Here is a 19,459-nt window from a genome sequence, read left to right on the forward strand (position 1 = left end):
TATCTTTATCATATGAAATTTTAGACAGGCCAATATATTGTGAGAAGGTACAGAAGAGATTCGCTGAGATGGTACCAGAGATGAGAAGCTTTCGTTAAGAGGAGAGACAAGCGAAAGTGTTCCCATTGATGCTGAAGCATTGCCAGCACTATATTAATCGACTCAGATGGGAGGAAGCGGGGATGGGTGGGGGTAGCGGGGGGGGGGGCTGCTCTTTTGAGGTTTGCATCCGCAGTATTTTGCTATTGTGCTGTTTTGAGGTGGGGAAACCCGAAAGAACGGGTTTCCAGCAGATCCTGCCGCATTTAACGGTAGAACCTTATTAACATTTCTCATCTCCATTTCCCGGGCACAACCAGCCGGATTGAGAGGCTGGCTTGTCTGTTGGGTGGGTCGGCCTTCGGCCCCAGGTTGCAGGCAGGGAGCGGAGAGGAGGGAAGGATCGGAGGCCTTTGAGGGACATCAGAAGAGTTGGTGGTGAAGCAGATTGGAGGGCAGGGGGGCGGGGGGTGGGGTTGGTGGGGAAGATTGAAAGAGTCGCGGTGGGGAGATCAGAAGGGTCGTGGGGGGAGATCGGAAGGGTTGGTGGGGGGTGGGTGAAGCAGGTAAACTGGATCTGGCAGGTAAGTAGAAAGGCACTTACTTCCTGGATCCAGCAGTCCTCATCTCCCTTTAGCCAATGGATTTCCCAGCCGGACAGGGTTAAATTTAAAATGGTGGTTAATTCTGAGGCACACAAACTCATTACAATATTTAAATAAACAACCCACCTCCTGAGAGCGGGTTGGTTGCCCGCCCCAACGCACCTCCAAAAGAACCCAGAAGTGGGCAGTTTGGGGGCGGGTTTCAGATTTTTTACATTTTTACATGGTACCTGACCCAAACCCACTTAAATATTTCCAATTCACATTGAGCTGGTTAAAGTTGCCCATCTACTATTTTCCTTTTCGCACTTGCCTCTGTAATATGTTCTTATAATTGGCCTCCCTACAAGATCTCTTTATTCATGTTGGATGCAAAATGCAATTTCCATAGGCAAACCTATGCCATCTATGATCAGAAATTTGCACCCTTATGCATTCTGGTAATGGGAGTAACATGCCGCAATATTAACAATTAGCATTTTACTGAGCTATTTCGCACCAGAGGCTTCCCACCATGCATTCCTGTCCTCTAGGAAAGGCAAATTGCTCTGTGTTGTCAAACTGTGTAGTTCGGGCTAAAGCTAGTAAACAAATTTATTTACAAGATTTACAATTATACAAAAGCAAAAATGAAACAGTAGAGCAGGAAGAAAAATGCTTGACCTACATATTACTTTAAATTATATCCAAATTAACAGTGTCTGAAGTCACTTTCTTGATTTTTTTAAAAATTGAGTCTTTAATGATAAACATGTGGGCCTTTTTTTGCTCTAAGGAGTCACATCTCACTGCCATGATGTGAAAAATAAATATTGCCAGAATATAACTAGGAATGAATGTAACAAGAAAAATCCCTATGTATTCTATCATTCCTCTGGGTCTCCAAGGCAAAATACAACCGACGAGATCAAAGAAATTATTTCCCTTAGTCAGGCAATTTGTTATTAATCAATTTCCCTTTTCAGGTTGAAGAGTGTAAATTGCAACCTTTTGGTTTGATGTATTTTGTGTTCACTTTTGACACCCAACTTGGATATCAAATAGTTTGGTCTCTGGATCAAGCCTTAGTGGTGATTATGCAGCTGCAAACTTCACATGCAATGAGGGTTTCAAAGCCAGGAGAGAATCACTGATGTAATTAACATGTAATGACTTCTCTCCAGTTGACTGTCCTTGACATTTTTCCTAAAGTAAGGCACTCAATACTGCCTACAAAATTCTAACTGTGGCCTAACCAGTGATTTTTATAGGTCTAACTCTTTTGCTTTTGTATTTCGTTCCACTATTTATAACACTTAACGGCCTAGAAAGTGGAACGCCCCCAAACTGGGGTGCAATCCAGGTGCAGCTTGCACTGCACACACCTGAAGAGGCCAACAGCAGGCCCACAGCAGTTAGCCATCAGCCTCATTTGTTTATTACCGGTGAGCTGCGGGTGCCAGACAGTGGAGTGGTGGGGGTGGGGGGGGCAGCAAAATCGGCTGGCTGGGACACCGGCTGAGGACCTAAGATGAGTCTAGGATTGGGTACCAATTGCAGGGGGGGAGTGGGGCGGTGGGGGGTGGGGTGCGGGGGTGAGCAGTAATCAGCAGCTATCTGCATGGTTTTAATGTGGAGTCCTACACCTACCAGCTGCAGATCAGGTAAGTATTTTTTTTTTAATAACCTTTTTGTGGCGACCTCCAGCAATACCTTTAAGGTCTACCGGTCAGGCCGTATGTAATCCTTTTTCGTGACCACTTCCTCAGTTATCCTGTCTAATTGTTCCACCTCCTTCACTGGTACCCTTTGTTCCCACTCTTCTGTGAAATTGGAGGCAAAGCACTTCTTTAGTATCTCTTCCATTCCTTCATCCTCCATAAGTATATTTTATTTATCTTCTATAATCAGCCCTGCTCTTTATTTAACTATTTACTTTTTATGTGTTTATAAAATATTAGTTCCTTTTATGTTACTTGTCGGTCCTTATTTGTTCCCTCCCTGAGCCTGCTAATCTTTTTTGTTTTTTTCTTTATTCTCTAAATTCAGCTTGATTTTCTTTTGCATCTTTAGCCTAAATTTATCATATGCCTCTATTGCAAGTCACATTTTAATTTTAATTTCTGTACTTACCCAAGGAATGCCAGCTTTTGCTGCACCATCTTTTAGTTCTTGTAGGAATATGTTTTGTCTGTACCATAATTATCTACTGTTTAAATATTTTCAGTTGTTTGTGCACCCGCTTGTGTGCCATTTTTTTCTTCCCAGTTAAAATGGGTTTGTTCCCTTTATATCTCATTGAAATTTGCCTCTTTCCAGTAAAGTACCTTTACTTTTGTCAGCTCCCTCCCCTTTTCAATTTTTATATTGAGCCTAATTATGTTATGGTTATTATTTCCTACCCTGAGACCTGTCATGTCAGGTCTTCACTCCCATTTCATTACTCCAGGATTCCTGTACCTTTCCTGAATGGATGGACCTAGGTTTGCACCTGCAAACGGTATAGTTCCAGCATTGTTCAGCAACGCCTCAATTAAAAAATTCTCATGCTTGTTTTCAAATCCCTCCATGACCTCGCATTTACCTATCTCTGTGATCTCCTACAGCTCCACAACCCTCCGAGATATCTGCGCCCTTCCAATTCTGGCCTCTTGAGCATCCCCGGTGGCCGTGCCTTTAGCTGCCAAGGCCCTAAGCTCTGGAATTCCCTCCCTAAACCTCTCTGCATCTCTTCCTCTCTTTCCTCCTTTAAGACGCTCCTTAAAACCTGCCTCTTTGATTTGCCCTAATGTCTCCTTAGGTGGCTCGGTGTCAAACTTTGTTTAATGCTCCTGTGAAGCACCTTGGAACGTTTTACTACAGTAAAGGTGCTGAATAAATAGAAGTTGTTATTATTGTTTGGGAAATAAGCTGGAAGGAGACATTCACAGCCAACCCACCTCAATTTCCTCTACATTCGACCTTGGGTGCCCAAATACAGGGATGCCCCAAAAAAACCTTCTGGTGGCTACAATACAGGCACATTTGCTGGTTTAACACACAGCAGGGAGAAAGGGAGTAAAATTAACAATGCTAAGTAAATGAATCGGGTCTGAACCTCACTCTGAAATGAAGTGAGACACCTTGGAACTGTAACCAAAGTGGTGGCATCAAAACAGGATGTTCAAATAATATAGTATAATACATATGGTGTGAAGAAACAGAAACATTCTTGCATCTAACACTTTTTTTTAATGCAAAATAGTTGATCTCCCATGACAAAAAAATTGAATTTAATAGGCATCACCTGCTACCCTTTGTTACTTTTTTGAAAATTCATTTTTATGGGATGTGGGTGGCGCTGGCAAGGCCAGCATTTATTGCCCATCCCTAATTGTCCTTGAGAAGGTGGTGGTGAGCAGCCTTCTTGAACCGCTGCAGTCCGTGTGGTGAAGGTACTCCCACAGTGCTGTTAGGGAGGGAGTTCCAGGATTTTGACCCAGCGACGATGAAGGAGCGGCAATATACTTCTAAGTCAGGATGGTGTGCGACATGGAGGGGAACCTGGAGGTGGTGGTGTTCCCATGCGCCCTGTGTCTGAAGCCCTTGTCCTTCTAGGTGGAAGAGGTTGCGGGTGTGGGAGGTGCTGCCCAAGAAGCCTTGGCGAGTTGCTGCAGTGCATCTTGTAGATGGTACACACTGCAGCCACGGTATGCTGGTGGTGGAGGGAATAAATGTTTAAGGTGGTTTAGGGGGTGCCAATCACGTGGGCTGCTTTGTCCTGGATGGTGTCGAGCTTCTTGAGTGTTGTTGGAGCTGCACTCATCCAGGCAAGTGGAGAGTATTCCATCACACTCCTTACCTGTGTTTAGTAGATGGTAGAAAGGCTTTGGGGAGTCAGGAGGTGAGACACATGCTGCAGAATACCTAGCCTCTGACCTGCTCTTGTAGCCATAGTATTTATGTGGCTGGTCCAGTTAAGTTTCTGGTCAATGGTGACCCCCAGGATGTTGATGGTGGGGGATTCGGCAATGGTAATGCCATTGAATGTCAAAGGGCAGGGTTTAGATTCTCGCTTGTTGGAGATAGTCATTGCCTGGCATTTCTGTGGCGCGAATGTTACCTGCCACTTATCAGCCCAAGCCTGAACGTCGTCCAGGTCTTGTTGCATGCGAGCATGGACTGCTTAATTATCTGAGGTGTTGTGAATGGCACTGAGCACTGTGCAGTCATCAGTGAACATCCCCATTTCTGACCTTATGCTGGAGGGAAGGTCATTGATGAAGGTGGTTGGGCCTAGGACAGTGCCCTGAGGAACTCCTGCAGCGATGCCCTGGAGCTGTGATGATTGACCTTCAATCACCACAAACATCTTCCTTTGTGCTAGGTATGACTCCAGCCAGTGGAGAGTTTTCCCTCCGATTCCCATTGGCTTCAGTTTTATTAGGGCTCCTTGATGCCACACTTGGTCAAAAAAATTTTAAATTTGTTTATTGGATCAGGGCGTCGCTGGCAACGCCAGCATTCAATGCCCATCCCTAGTTGCCCTTGAGAAGGTGGCGGTAAGTTGCCTTCTTGAACCACTGCAGTCTGTGTGGTGAAGGTACTCCCACGGTGCTGTTAGATAGGGAGTTCCAGGATTTTGACCCAGCGATGATGAAGGATCGGCGATATACTTCTAAGTCAGGATGATGTGTGACTTGAAGGGGAACTTGGAGGTGGTGGTGTTCCCATGCGCCTGCTGCCTTGATGTCTAGGGCAGTCACTGTCACCTCACGTCTGGAATTCAGCTCCTTTGTCCATGTTTGGACCAAGGCTGTAATGAGGTCGGGAGAGTGGTCTTGGTGGAGCCCAAAACTGGGCATCAGTGAACAGGCTATTGGGTGAGTAAGTGCCGCTTGACAGCACTGTCGATGACACCTTCCATCACTTTGCTGATGATTGAGAGTAGACCGATGGGGTGGTAATTGGCCGGGTTGGATTTGCCCTGCTTTTTTGTGGACAGGACATACCTGGGCAGTTTTCCACATTACCGGATAGATGCCAGTGTTGTAGCTGTACTGGAACAGCTTGACTAGAGGCGTGGCTAGTTCTGGAGCACAAGTCTTCAGCACGATCGCCGGGATGTTGTCACGGCCCATAGCCTTTGCTGTAACCAGTGCGCTCAGCCGTTTCTTGATATCACGTGGAGTGAATCGAATTGGCTGAAGACTGGCTTCTGTGATGGTGGGGACCTCAGGAGGAGGCCGAGCCTTAGTCCTGTCTGAGGCCAGTTCTTGAACTTAGTTAAAATTTCAGTTAGAACATTAATTTTAAATATTTAAGATTATTTTGTTCTAAATGGCTAACATTTTTTTTTAGTTTTAGTTTATAAATGGTAACGGGCGGATCTAATTGATCCATGTGACCACTAATAACAATTGGTTAAACCAGACAAATCAGAAAGCAATTTAGAGCACTGCTCTCGCACAATTGTACAATCATACAGATACAGTGAATTATTATTGTTATTTGGATAAACAGATATTCGTATAACAAAGAACATAGTTTCAAAAAGCAATGGGCAGCATCGACCTGATGGTAATTCATTTACACACAGCTTTTACAGGTTTGTAAACACAGGTACACAGTGTCACGGTCAGTAGAGCAGTGACGTATAATTACTGAGCATAATAAGCATAATTACTAATTATGTCTGCCACAGCTAAAAATTGCAAGCTTCATTAAAAGTTAATTTAAAGTTTGAGAGAAAAACTCCCATCAGTGTAGTTTGCAGGATAGCAGATACAACACGTGCCTGAATTTTCCAGCAGCTATGTTGACGGCTCTGAAGCAAACTTTTTAGAGCAAGTTATCGCAGGACTGACCCATGATTAAGCTACTGAAAACATGTCATTATTTAGGATATACTAGATGTTTTTGGTTTACCCATGCACAATGGTGTTGCGAATGACTCTATAATATTTTGACATTTTTGTTGAAAGTGCTGTGCAAGCCTAACATTTATTTTTGTGTATACTTCAGGGATCCCTGGGTTTGGACCACAATGCAAAGCAATTGGGAAAGGAACCAGCAACAATCTAGTGGTTACAAGCAGTCCCATGATGGTCCAGCGAACAGGGCTTCTGTCAAACCAGGCATATGTCCACGGCAACCACCTCAATCGGACCATATATCGTCAGATGCACCCAAATCTAAACATTCCTGCTTCAGATACAAGGTCTTGTAATGTTCTTGCTTTTCTTAATTTGTTGACTTAGTTGATCTTTAGATTCTAATCCTGAACCATTATAAGATCTCTAGTATTTATAAAGTTTCAAATAAGAAGCATGGATTCAGAAAGGTGGATTGATACCATTGACTGACCAAAACAAGAAGATATGAAATTGCTGCATTTTATATACCCGCATTCTAGGGTGTATCTTACTAAATCAGGCTAGTACGCCTGAAATAACAACAGAAAATGCTGGAAAAACTCAGCAGGTCAGGCAACATCCGTGGAGAGAAATTTGAGTTGACGTTTCGGGTCGAAACCCTTCTTCAAAACGCCTGAATATCTGGTTCGTAAGGCACAAATTTAATCAGCTGCAAATGTTTCACATGCCCAAACATGGGGAGCATCATTTAGCCCTTCCTAATTTGGGGCAATCCTATGTAAATTGGCCCCATACCAAAATCAATTATCTTTTTCATCAATTCACTCTTTCAGTACTGCTCACTCATCTAAAATGGGTGTTGCTGGGATTTACTATTTTGGGTTTTGATTTAGGATTTTGATGCTTAAAAGGTGTGAGTGGCAGTTTAGTAATGCATTTAAAGTGTTTTTTTAGTTTTCACATAGCTGTATCTGCATAATCTTCCGTGCATTATTTGCTGGTGTTTGCAGCAAGGCTCTTTTTACATAACCCTTTTCCCACAGCACCGTTGCTGGTAGCAGTTGCTTCATTCGCAGCAACCAGTGTTCAGCATAGGAATGCTGTGATGAAATATGTCATTCATCAGACTCTGTATTTAACTGCATATATTGTATTGCCTGCTCCTGTGTTTTACCTTGTATTGTATATAGTGCACCGCCCCCTTTCTCCCCATTGGGTGTGTCGGCTCCGCCCATACCTGGCCCTACTTAAGACAAGCCCAGGCTTGTCTTGCAGCAGAACAGCAGAATGCTAGGTGAAGCCACAGGCATCTTTCTTTGCTAATAAAAGCCTTGTTTTATCCAGTTAACTTTGAGCCTTGAAGTTATTGAGGCGCATCAATTTTATTAGCAAACTTTCAACGATGGATCAACTTTTGAAACCGGAACGCTTGGATTTGGACCCGCATGCTTCGGATGCATCGGCACGGTTTGGACACTGGTTCCAGTGCTTGGAATTTTTTATGGCCAACTCCGAAGCCGTCACAGCCTCTAAAGCCACCGGAGATGTGAAACTCGGGATCCTGCAGAATCGGGTAAGCCACCGGGTTTTTCTACTCATCTAAGACGCCGCCACCTACCTGGATGCCTGCAACACTCTAAAGGCCCACTATCAGTGGCCTACCAATGAGGTGTACGCCAGGCATCTGCTTGCTACCTGCACACAGCGACCCGGAGAGTCGCTAGAGGACTTTCTAGTCACCCTAAAAGTGCTTGGCAAAGACTGCAAATGCAAAGACGTGAAAGCCACGGTATACACAGACGAGCTTATTCGGGATGCCTTTATCGCAGGCCTTAGCTCTAATTACATCCGGCAGAGACTGCTAGAGAAAACGGGCCTAGATCTGACACAGGCTGTGGACACAGCGCGATCGCTGGATGTGGCTCAGAAGAACTCTGACTCCTACTCTTCAGGCCGCGCGGCACACGCCGCCTCTGCTTCACCGCCCGGTAGCCCAACACCGTCGCGGCCCTGCTCTCCCCCCAGAAGCCCTACGACCGCCGCGACGCATCGGGGCCCCAAATGCTACTTCTGCGGGCAGCCGAAGCACACCAGGAACCTGTGCCCGGCGAAAGGCACCACCTGCTGTAAGTGCGGTAAGAAGGGGCACTTTGGGAAGATGTGCAGAGGGAACCCCGCAGGCAAACCCGCCACCGCCGCGTGCGCGCCGTGGGAGCGGCCACCTTGGACTCCATCTTGTCCGACCTCGTGGGGTCCGCCATCTCGCGAGCAGACATCGTGGATGCCATCTTACCCGGCCTCGTGTGGCCCACCATCTTGTCCCGATCAGGGCCCTACATTGGCGTCGATCACAGTGGACCAGTCCAGACCGCACCCACTATCCAAATCGATGGTGGACATCGAGGTAAATGGGTGCAAGGTTAAATGTTTAATTGACAGCGGGAGCACGGAGAGCTTCATTCACCCTGGTCTGGTACAACGACTCTCTCTAACTATAGTCCCTACTCAGGGCACGATCTCTATGGCCGACAAAACCCAGATATCGACTATTGCGGGTTACTGCGCGGTACGATTGTCCGTTAAAGGCACTGTATATAATCATTTTAAACTGTTAATTATGAGGGATTTATGTGTGAGCGTGATCTTGGGCCTGGATTTTCAGTGCCACCACCAAAGCATCATGCTCAATTTCGGTGGGACCCAGCCGCCCCTCACAGTGTGCGGTCTGGCTACCCTGAAGGTAAAGCCGCCTTCGCTATTCGCGAACCTTACCCCTAACTGCCGGCCAATAGCGACCAAAAGCAGGAGGTACAGCTGGGAGGACAGGCGGTTTATCGCGACCGAGGTAGACAGGCTCCTGAGGGAGCGCATTATTGAACGCAGCAACAGCCCGTGGCGCGCCCAAGTGGTGGTGGTGAGGGGTAGCGAGAAGAAGCGGATGGTGATTGACTATAGTCAAACAATCAACATCTATACCCAACTAGACGCCTACCCGCTACCCCGCATATCTGAGATGGTGAACCAAATTGCCCAATATCGGGTGTTCTCCACTATCGACCTCAAGTCAGCGTACCACCAGCTCCCTATCAGACCAGAGGACCGTTCGTACACCGCCTTCGAGGCAAACGGACGCCTCTACCAGTTCCTCAGAGTCCCCTTTGGGGTGACGAATGGGGTCTCGGTCTTTCAGAGGGAGATGGACCGCATGGTCGATGACCACCACTTGCAGGCAACCTTCCCCTATCTCGACAACGTCGCCATCTGCGGCCACAACCAACAGGACCACGACTCAAACCTCGCGAGGTTTCTGAAAACCGCACAAAAACTCAACCTCACTTACAACGAGGACAAGTGCGTTTTCAACACCACGCGCCTCTGCATACTAGGCAGCGTGGTGGAGAATGGGGAAATCGGACCAGACCCCGACCGATTGCGCCCCCTACGGGAGCTGCCCCTGCCCAACACTCCCAAAGCCCTGAAAAGGTGCCTGGGGTTATTCTCGTATTATGCCCAATGGGTCCCTAACTACTCCGATAAAGCCCGCCCCCTCTTGAAAGCATCCTCTTTCCCGCTCTCTGCTGAGGCCCATGCTGCCTTCAAAAGCATTAAGCAGGATATTGAGCGGGCCACGCTACAGGCAGTGGACGAGAACACTCCCTTTCAAGTGGAAAGTGATGCGTCTGACTTTGCCTTGGCGGCCACCCTCAACCAGGCGGGGCGGCCTGTAGCTTTCTTCTCGAGGACCCTCCAGGGGCCCAAGATCAGACACTCCTCCGTGGAAAAGGAGGCCCAAGCCATCGTGGAGGCAGTGCACCACTGGCGGCACTACCTAGCCAGCAAACGCTTCACCCTACTTACCGACCAGCGGTCGGTAGCGTTTATGTTCAATAATAAACAGAGGGGGAAGATTAAAAATGATAAGATTCTTAGGTGGCGGATCGAGCTCTCCACCTTCGAGTACGACATCATATACCGGCCGGGGGCCCTTAACGAATCCCCCGACGCCCTCTCACGAGGGATGTGTGCCAGCGCCACCGGGGATCGGCTACAGACCCTCCACAACGACCTCTGCCACCCAGGGGTCACACGGTTGTTCCACTTCATAAAGTCCCGCAACTTACCCTACTCGATTGAGGAAGTTCGGTCTCTGACCAGGAACTGCCGCACTTGCGCTGAGTGCAAGCCTCGGTTCTACCGCCCTGATAGAGCCCACCTAATCAAAGCTACACAGCCCTTTGAGCGGCTTAGCTTAGATTTCAAGGGCCCCCTCCCATCCGTCGACCGCAATGTTTACTTCCTGAACATTGTGGACGAATACTCCCGTTTCCCATTCGCCTTCCCCTGCCCAGACATGACCAGCGCCACGGTCATTAAATGCCTCAACAGCCTGTTCTACCTGTTCGGTATGCCAAGCTATATCCACACGGATAGGGGGGCGTCCTTCATGAGTGAAGAGCTACGCCAGTACATGCTGTCCAAGGGGATTGCCACGAGCCGTACTACCAGCTACAACCCCCGGGGTAACGGTCAGGTGGAGCGAGAGAACGGGACAGTATGGAGGGCAGTCACCCTAACTCTAAGGACCAAGGGCCTCCCTATCTCCCGCTGGCAGGAAGTCCTCCCAGATGTGCTCCACTCAATACGGTCACTATTGTGTACCGCCACTAATGCCACGCCTCATGAGCTAATGTTTGTGTTTCCCCGGAAATCCACCTCAGGCGTATCCATACCGTCATGGCTCTCCACCCCAGGTCTGGTACGTTTGCGGAAGCATGTGAGGGGCCACAAGATGGACCCTCTCGTGGAGCCAGTGCACCTGCTCCACGCCAACCCACAATATGCGTATGTCCGGCACTCCGACGGACGGGAGGACACTGTGTCCATAAAAGACCTCGCCCCAGCCGGTAACAACAGCAACAACGACAACGACTACAACAACGACAACAACCACAACAACTATTACCCACCCACTCCACCCACTCCACCCACTATTCTTTCATCACCCCCGGAAGAACACCAGCCAATGGTACCCCCACCACCTACTCCTTCAACAACCCCGGTGGCGCCCCCGGCAGAGACCCAGGAGGTCATCCGGGACACCCAGCCGGCACCCACGGCACCGCAACCGTTACGTCGGTCACAGAGGACTATCACACCCCCGGACAGACTAAATCTGTAGAAGGGGTGAATGTGATGAAATATGTCATTCATCAGACTCTGTATTTAACTACATATATTGTATTGCCTGCTCCTGTGTTTTACCTTGTATTGTATATAGTGCACCGCCCCCTTTCTCCCCATTGGGTGTGTCGGCTCCGCCCATACCTGGCCCTACTTAAAACAAGCCCAGGCTTGTCTTGCAGCAGAATGCTAGGTGAAGCTAGGTGAAGACACAGCCATCTTTCTTTGCTAATAAAAGCCTTGTTTTATCCAGTTAACTTTGAGCCTTGAAGTTATTGAGGCGCATCAAATGCGACTGGGTGTTCCAATGTCAATGCTGGATTCAGAAAAGGAAGAATTGATGCAAATACAAGTGCAGAGTCTTGAGGTGCCTTGTGCCCATTCATCCTCATCCCATGAGCCGAGTCTTCAGACCTAGGCACACCTACTTGGGAATGTCTAAAGAGACGTGTCCTCACTGCTTAAACCTCAGTAGGGAGCTGTCACTAAGTTATACCCTCTCCTCAAGCCTGACCTGCTGACAAATTTGACCACATTGACAGCCCTATCTGAAGCTGTGAAGGTTACCACAGTATTATTTTTTTATATGACTAAATCCTTCCAAGCCAATACCAGTAACATTTGCCACATCAGTTGGTCTTCACTCCAGCAGTGCATAAAACAAGTGACAGACTTTTGTTTGCCAAGGAAATACCTAATCAATTTCCTCAAGGAAAGGAGGCAACAGCATGATATGGTATAGCTGTCCAAAAGTCAGAACCTTATTAACGGTGCACATGAGGTCACTGGGGCACCTAGCAACAATCCATGGCATATTATGACTAGTAGAGGTTTTTATTCTAGTAAATGTTGTTGGAACAGAATGATGCAAGTAAATGAGCTATAACCTGGCCACAGCCACAGAATCTTCATTTTACACCAGTTCATCACGTCACCATTATTTGAGGGAGCAGACATACTGGATGACTGGTTGTTAGAGGACCAAGGACATACTTAGCAAATGCCCTGTTGAAAAACCCTGAAAAGATACTGATACAATAAACTCATTCCTCCAGCCAAATTCTGGGGGAATATGCTGAAGTAGACATTCTTTTGTTTGGAATAATCAGGGGAATGCTGCTATATAGCCCTGACAAGATGTTGAAAATTATCTGCATCAGTTTATATTGCAAAATTTCACCCTGCAGAGAGGTGCAATTATGCAGCAGGAGAGGCAGTCTGAGGCCTTGGTAGACGTGGGTAGAGGAGGAGAGGAAGATGAAATGGTTGGAGGTGACATGTAACAAGGGAGACTACTGGGATTGAATTTCCTTCCATTCGATTTTTGGCTGACCAGCTGCCCAATAGTGCCTAATAGAGCAGGAGGCCCGGTCCATTTTGAGGGCAGCATTTCATTAACATACAGCTGACAAGCTGCTGACGGAAAACGTGTGCCCCAGGCTCTGAGCCTGGAAAAAGGTAGAACCGAGGGTGGTCCACAATACATGTTGAATATTAGCTCCATTAAGACTCCTGCGTCCCTCTCAATTTCACCCTTAGTTATTTTAACACCATTCATGGAGTACATGTGTCACTTATTTTCCCTTCCTATGAACAGTACTTTACACTTATCATTTGCTGTTATTCTGCTGACTTACGTAAAATTTACCCTACTGTTTAAATCTGCATTCAAAGCCATCATATATTACTTGTTCCCAGTTATATTGCAGGTATCATTTGAAAGTGATGCCCTTGATTTAAGAGCCGTTTGAGTTATACTCCTGGCTCCACAGCATTCACAAGTCAGAAGAGTTCTCTTGCCTACTTAGAGACAACTGCAGTGTTCTCCTAACTGCAACCAAATGTTGGCGAAATTTTTAAAGTCACCGAAGAGAGATGAATGTCACTTGATTTTAAAAGGCTCACTTGGTATTGATTGCAGTTATAGTGCTGTCAGTGTGAAGCCCAACTGGTGTGAGACTACTTCTGTCACACCCAAAACAGAAGCAGAAACTGCAAAATAGATCTCAATATAAAATCCTAATAAGGTTTATTATACATTTTTTGGATCAAATTGGCCCCTTTATTAAACCATAAATTTGAGCCATTAGGTTCACACAGCACCTTAGACAATGCAGACTAGGTGGTTTTTACAGTTCCTGCCAATCTACTTTAATGAGTTATTCAAAGATTCAGCAGATCCATTACTGTGAAGTACAGTATTTTTCAGTTACTTGAGTTCATTTATGGTTAGAATTCTCAGTTGATTCATCCTTTGAAAATCACAGAGAATAAGGGGGCCATTCATAACTGTTATCTTTTTCAGAGAGTACAAAATGTACTCTTTGGCCTTACTTCCCCTCCCAGAAGACTGCTGCACCTTGTGCATGAGTCCATGGACCATTACATTTCTTTTCTCTCCTCCCTTGCCCAAGTACTCATTGTACTGCAGTGAAAATGATGACAATTATTGGTGGCCCTTAAGAAATTAGTGGGGTCTTCAGCCAATAGCAACAAAGACACAGGAACAAAATGTGAATTCCCTTCTTAGAATACTTCACATGCAGTATATATATTATTGTGTGGCGGAGCCACCAAAGGACTCAGATCGTTTGTATATAATTCCTTTAACAACATGTTAGCTACAGTCTGAGTCTGTATCTGTATTTATGCTGTTTAACTGTACAGAGTGTGGTTACTTTAACAGCGCGGCTAAAACGTGATGACGTCACACCATTCATCACGTGATCCCCCACTGGCGGGAAAAACGTGATGACGTCATGACATCAGCCACGGGACTGCAGGGGCAGTCCTCGTGGAGCCTCCGAAGAGAGCAGACCTACATTCGATGTTGTTCCGCAGTTTCTTGTTAAAACCTGTTTGTTTCATTAAAGTTCATTTTGTTTGATCGCCTGAGTAGAACTCAGTCTTTTAGTTAGGAACCCACGTTCCTACATTGGTGACCCCGACTTTCGTGAACGGTTTTCGCGGAAGATCTTCAGCATGGACACGAACACCGTGACTCTGAAACTGCCACAGTTCTGGAGCAACAACCAGCCGCGTGGTTTATCCAGGCTGAAGCCCAGTTCGCCATCCGGAACATCGTCGCGGATCAGACCCGTTATTACTACATGGTCTCCGCCCTCGATAGCGCCACTGCCTCGCGGATCGTCAGCCTCCTCGGTAGTCCTCCTACTGACAGCAAGTATGATACGTTAAAGGCGCGGTTGCTACAGGTCTTCGGGCTCTCAAAGTCAGAACGCGCTCGCCGGCTCCTCGCTATGCCCGGCCTCGGGGATTCCAAACCGTCCGAGCTCATGAGCCAAATGCTCACGCTCTTAGGTGCCGAACCGGAATGCTTCCTCTTCCGGGAGCTATTCCTCTGCCAACTGCTAGAGCAGGTGCAGGCTGCCCTAGCCAGATCCGAGATTACAGACTGTGCCGAGCTTGCTGCCGAAGCAGATAAGATTTTCACAGTAACCCAGCAGTGCTGCACGGCCACGAGGCGCCCATCCCCCACAGACGCGGCTCCAACTCCTTTTGCAGTGGGCTGGTGCTCCTACCACACCCGTTTTGGCGCGAAAGCACGACGCTGCCGCTCTCCCTGCAGTTTTTCGCCCCCCAAAAAAACAAAGCTCCTACGGCGTTCCTGGCGAAGGAGGACCGGGTCTAACGGGCGCTCCGTGGCTGCGATGGCCATCGGATCTACGGGGAAACTTCTTTACATCACCGATTCCCTATCGGGTCGACGTTTCCTTTGTGACACCGGGGCGCAGTGTAGCATCCTACCTGTGTCGAATCTCGATATGCAAGCTGGGAACCATGGTTTTTCCCTCGTGGCGGCTAATGGCGCAGCCATTCGAACTTTCCGAAAGCGGCGGGTCCAAGTCTGTTTCAGTGGTCAGCGCTTCCATTGGGAATTCGTCACGGCCACAGTCTCGCAGGCCATCCTAGGGGCGGATTTTCTGTGTGCCAACGGCCTCCTCGTCGATGTCCGGCACGGCCGGTTGATCAACGCAGCCACCTTCCACTCGATTCCGTGCCACCATGGTACCACCGTGGCGCGCTCTATCGCCTGCGCGTTCCCTTCTCCGGATGACTTCACTCGGCCCCTCGGAGAGTTCCCGGAGCTGACAAGGCCCACTTTCTCCTCCTCGGCCACGAAGCATGGTGTTGAACATCATATCACCACTACTGGCTCCCCGGTTTATGCACGGGCTAGAAGGCTCGAACCGGCAAGCTTGCGGCTGCGAAAGCGGAGTTCGACATGATGGAGCGGCTGGGGATTATTCGCCGGTCGAATAGTCCCTGGTCTTCACCTCTCCACATTGTTCCAAAACCGGGCGGCGGCTGGCGGCCATGCGGTGACTACCGACGCCTGAACGATGCCACTACTCCTGATCGGTACCCGATCCCGCATATTCAGGATTTCTCGGCCCATTTGGCGGGAAATTCTACCTTTTCTAAAGTCGACCTCGTCCAGGGGTATCACCAGGTTCCCGTGCACCCGCAAGATGTCCCGAAAACCGCAGTCATCACCCCTTTCGGCCTTTTTGAGTTCCTGCGGATGCCGTTTGGCTTGAAGAACGCGGCACAGGCTTTCCAGCGCTTAATGGACTCCGTGCTCTGAGACCTAAACTTCATCTTCGTCTACCTTGATGACATTCTCATCGCCAGCGCTAGCAAGGAGGAGCACATCTGCCATTTGCGTACCCTCTTTACATGCCTCAGCCAGCACGGTTTGATCATCAACCCGGCCAAGTGTCAGTTCGGCCTGCAGCGGGTCGATTTCTTGGGACACCGCATAACATCAGACGGTGCCGTCCCCTTACTGACGAAGGTGGAAGCTGTTACCTCTTTCCCACGCCCGCCAACCATCAAGGCCCTGCAAGAGTTCCTGGGGATGGTCAATTTCTATCACCGATTCGTCCCTAAGGTGGCTCAACTAATGCAGCCTTTGTACGGGGCCCTCAAGGGTAAGTCCGGTAAGGATCTAATCAGCTGGACGGCCGAGACGGACCAGGCGCTTTGGCCAACGCAACCATGCTGGCGCACCCACTTCCACGTGCCACCATCGCCCTTACCACAGACACGTCAGACTACGCCATCGGCGCAGTGCAGGAGCAGTGGGTGAACGGCACGTGGCAACCGCTGGCGTTTTTCAGCCGTCAACTACGGAAAAATGAAAGAAAATACAGCATCTCCGATCGAGAGTTACTGGCCCTTTTCCTAGCCATTCGCCATTTCCAGTCCTTATTAGAAGGACGTCCCTTCACAGCTTTTGTCGACCACAAGCCTCTAACGTTCGCCATGGCCAAGACCGCTGAACCATGGTCCGCTCGTCAACAACGTCACCTGACGTTTATTTCTGAATTTACCACGGACATTCAACATGTGTCTGGTAAAGACAACCTGGTGGCGGATTGCCTCTCCCGCGCGCCGGTCCATGCGGTTCACCTGGGGATTGACTACGCCCTCATGGCTGCGGATCAGGCCTCGGACCCAGAGGTCCAATCATACAGAACCGCCCCCTCTAGTTTCCAAGCGACCGATGTCAGTTTCCAGGCCGCAGGCACCACGCTCCTTTGCGATGTCTCCATGGGCGTTCCCCGACCTATCGTGCCAATCGCATGGCGCCGGAAGGTGTTTGATGCCATACACGGGTTGTCGCACCCTGGTATGAAGGCTTCACAACGGCTAATGTCAGCGAAGTTCGTCTGGAAGGGTATGCACCTCGATGTCCGTGACTGGGCTAACACCTGCGTGGTCTGCCAGAAGGCCAAGGTCCAGCATCATGTAAAAGCTCCAGTGGCTACGTTCGCTGTTCCGGAGCGTCGTTTCGACCACGTGCATGTGGACCTTGTGGGGCCACTTCTGCCTTCTCATGGTTATACGCATCTCCTCACCATGGTGGACCGCACCACTAGGTGGCCAGAGGCAATTCCTTTGGTTTCCACCACTTCGGCAGACGTCGCTAGAGCTTTCATCTCCTGTTGGGTTGCTCGTTTCGGGGTACTGGCGGATATCTCTTCCGATCGTGGGCCACAATTTTCCTCAGAGCTCTGGAACGCTGTAGCTCAGGGGCTCGGCACCAAACTTCATCGCAGCACCGCCTATCATCCACAGGCGAACGGCCTTTGCGAGCGATTCCACAGGTCGCTTAAAGCCGCCCTACGGGCCAGTCTTCAAGGTGCGGGATGGGTGGACAGACTCCCATGGGTCCTTTTGGGTCTTCGTACGGCGCCCAAAGAAGACCTGCAATCGTCCTCGGCCGAACTCGTTTATGGTCAGCCGTTCCGAGTCCCAGGGGATTTCCTCCCTTCTCCCACAGAGCCATGGTCCGCCTCCCAGCAACTCGTCAGCCACCAGGAAGCGGCCAGATGCTTCGCTCCGGTGCCTACATCAAATCACGGCCTACAGAGCTCCCACGTGCCAGCGGAGCTGAAGAACGCCGAGTACGTATTTATCCGCCACGACGCTCACCGGGATCCGCTCAAGCCCCCTTACACTGGTCCTTTCCGCGTCATCGAATCAGGAGACAAATCCTTTTCGGTCGACATCGGAGGAAAGCCGGATCACATTTCGGTGGACCGGTTGAAGCCAGCTCACCTGGACCTGGACCGCCCAGTCGTCATCGCTCAACCGCCGAAACGTGGCCGACCGCCCGCAGCCGCCGTGCCAGATCAACCACAGCTGCCCGCCAGCTCGACCACACTCACCACGCCAGCTCGACCACACTCACCACGCCAGCTCAACCACAACCGCCCGCCAGCTCGACCACCGTCCATCAGCTTCCTCTGCAGGGTTACCGAAGTCGCTCGGACAGACTTGTCAGGCCTCCTCGACGTCTCACTTTTGCTGTTAAAGACAATTCTGGGGGGGCGCATGTGGCGGAGCCACCAAAGGACTCAGATCGTTTGTTTATAATTCCTTTAACAACATATTAGCTACAGTCTGAGTCTGTATCTGTATTTATGCTGTTTAACTGTACAGAGTGTGGTTACTTTAACAGCGTGGCTAAAACGTGATGACGTCACGCTGTTCATCACGTGATCCCCCACTGGCGGGAAAACGTGATGATGTCATGACGTCAGCCACGGGACTGCAGGAGAGCAGACCTACATTCAATGTTATTCCACAGTTTCTTGTTAAAACCTGTTTGTTTCATTAAAGTTCGTTTTGTTTGATCGCCTGAGTAGAACTCAGTCTTTTAGTTAGGAACCCACGTTCCTACAATTGCTCTGTATTCAGTATTGGCATGCAGCATTTGTAAAAGGCAGTTTGTTTAAAAGTATACTTAAGTGTCAAATACGAAAAATACCATAACAATTTTACACGTTTGTTCCACTAAGTTACCTAAATGATAGCAAAATAGACACATAACCACTTCCCTGCTGAGTCAAAGAATATTCCTGTTGGATGAAAGTTTTAGATATTTAATTTATAACAAATTGTAATTAAAATAATGGAGTGGAATTTCCTCATTGGAGTGGAGTAGCAGTGGGGTGGAACTTCTGCCTGCCCCTCTGATTCCATTGCAATCCTGACCCACTTTCATTGGTCGAGGGCGATTGGCAATTCCGGGCTAGCTCCTAATGGGATTCCCACTTCCTAGAGCAAGCCCACCAGAGCCGAAGAGGGAAATGAAGTGAGTATGCCGCTGCCGCACCAGGTGATGAGGGGCCTTAAAAGCGGAGGTAAATCTGGAGAAGGAAGAGGCCTGCAATAATCAAAGCTTTACAACCAAATTTGAGAGCGAGGAGGCCTCTTCTACCCCGGGCCCACCAACACCTTCCACCAGGCAGTAAGAGGGGCATACGG

General features: G+C 48.8%; 1 protein-coding gene across 1 annotated transcript in view; it reads left to right on the plus strand.

Annotated features, from left to right (window-relative positions):
- The window catches only part of LOC147124239 (zinc finger protein GLIS3-like), a 53,823-nt gene that overhangs the window by 17,987 nt on the left and 16,377 nt on the right, over positions 1–19,459 (plus strand). Inside the window, exon 2 of the mRNA XM_085982202.1 lies at positions 6,627–6,822. Within this exon, the coding sequence (XP_085838328.1) occupies positions 6,627–6,822 (196 nt within the window). The remainder of the gene's footprint in view (positions 1–6,626; positions 6,823–19,459) is intronic.

The sequence above is a fragment of the Somniosus microcephalus genome, chromosome 1 (assembly GCF_052327205.1).
Source record: "Somniosus microcephalus isolate GS21.2 chromosome 1, FLI_Smic_1.0, whole genome shotgun sequence".
NCBI lineage: Eukaryota > Metazoa > Chordata > Chondrichthyes > Squaliformes > Somniosidae > Somniosus > Somniosus microcephalus.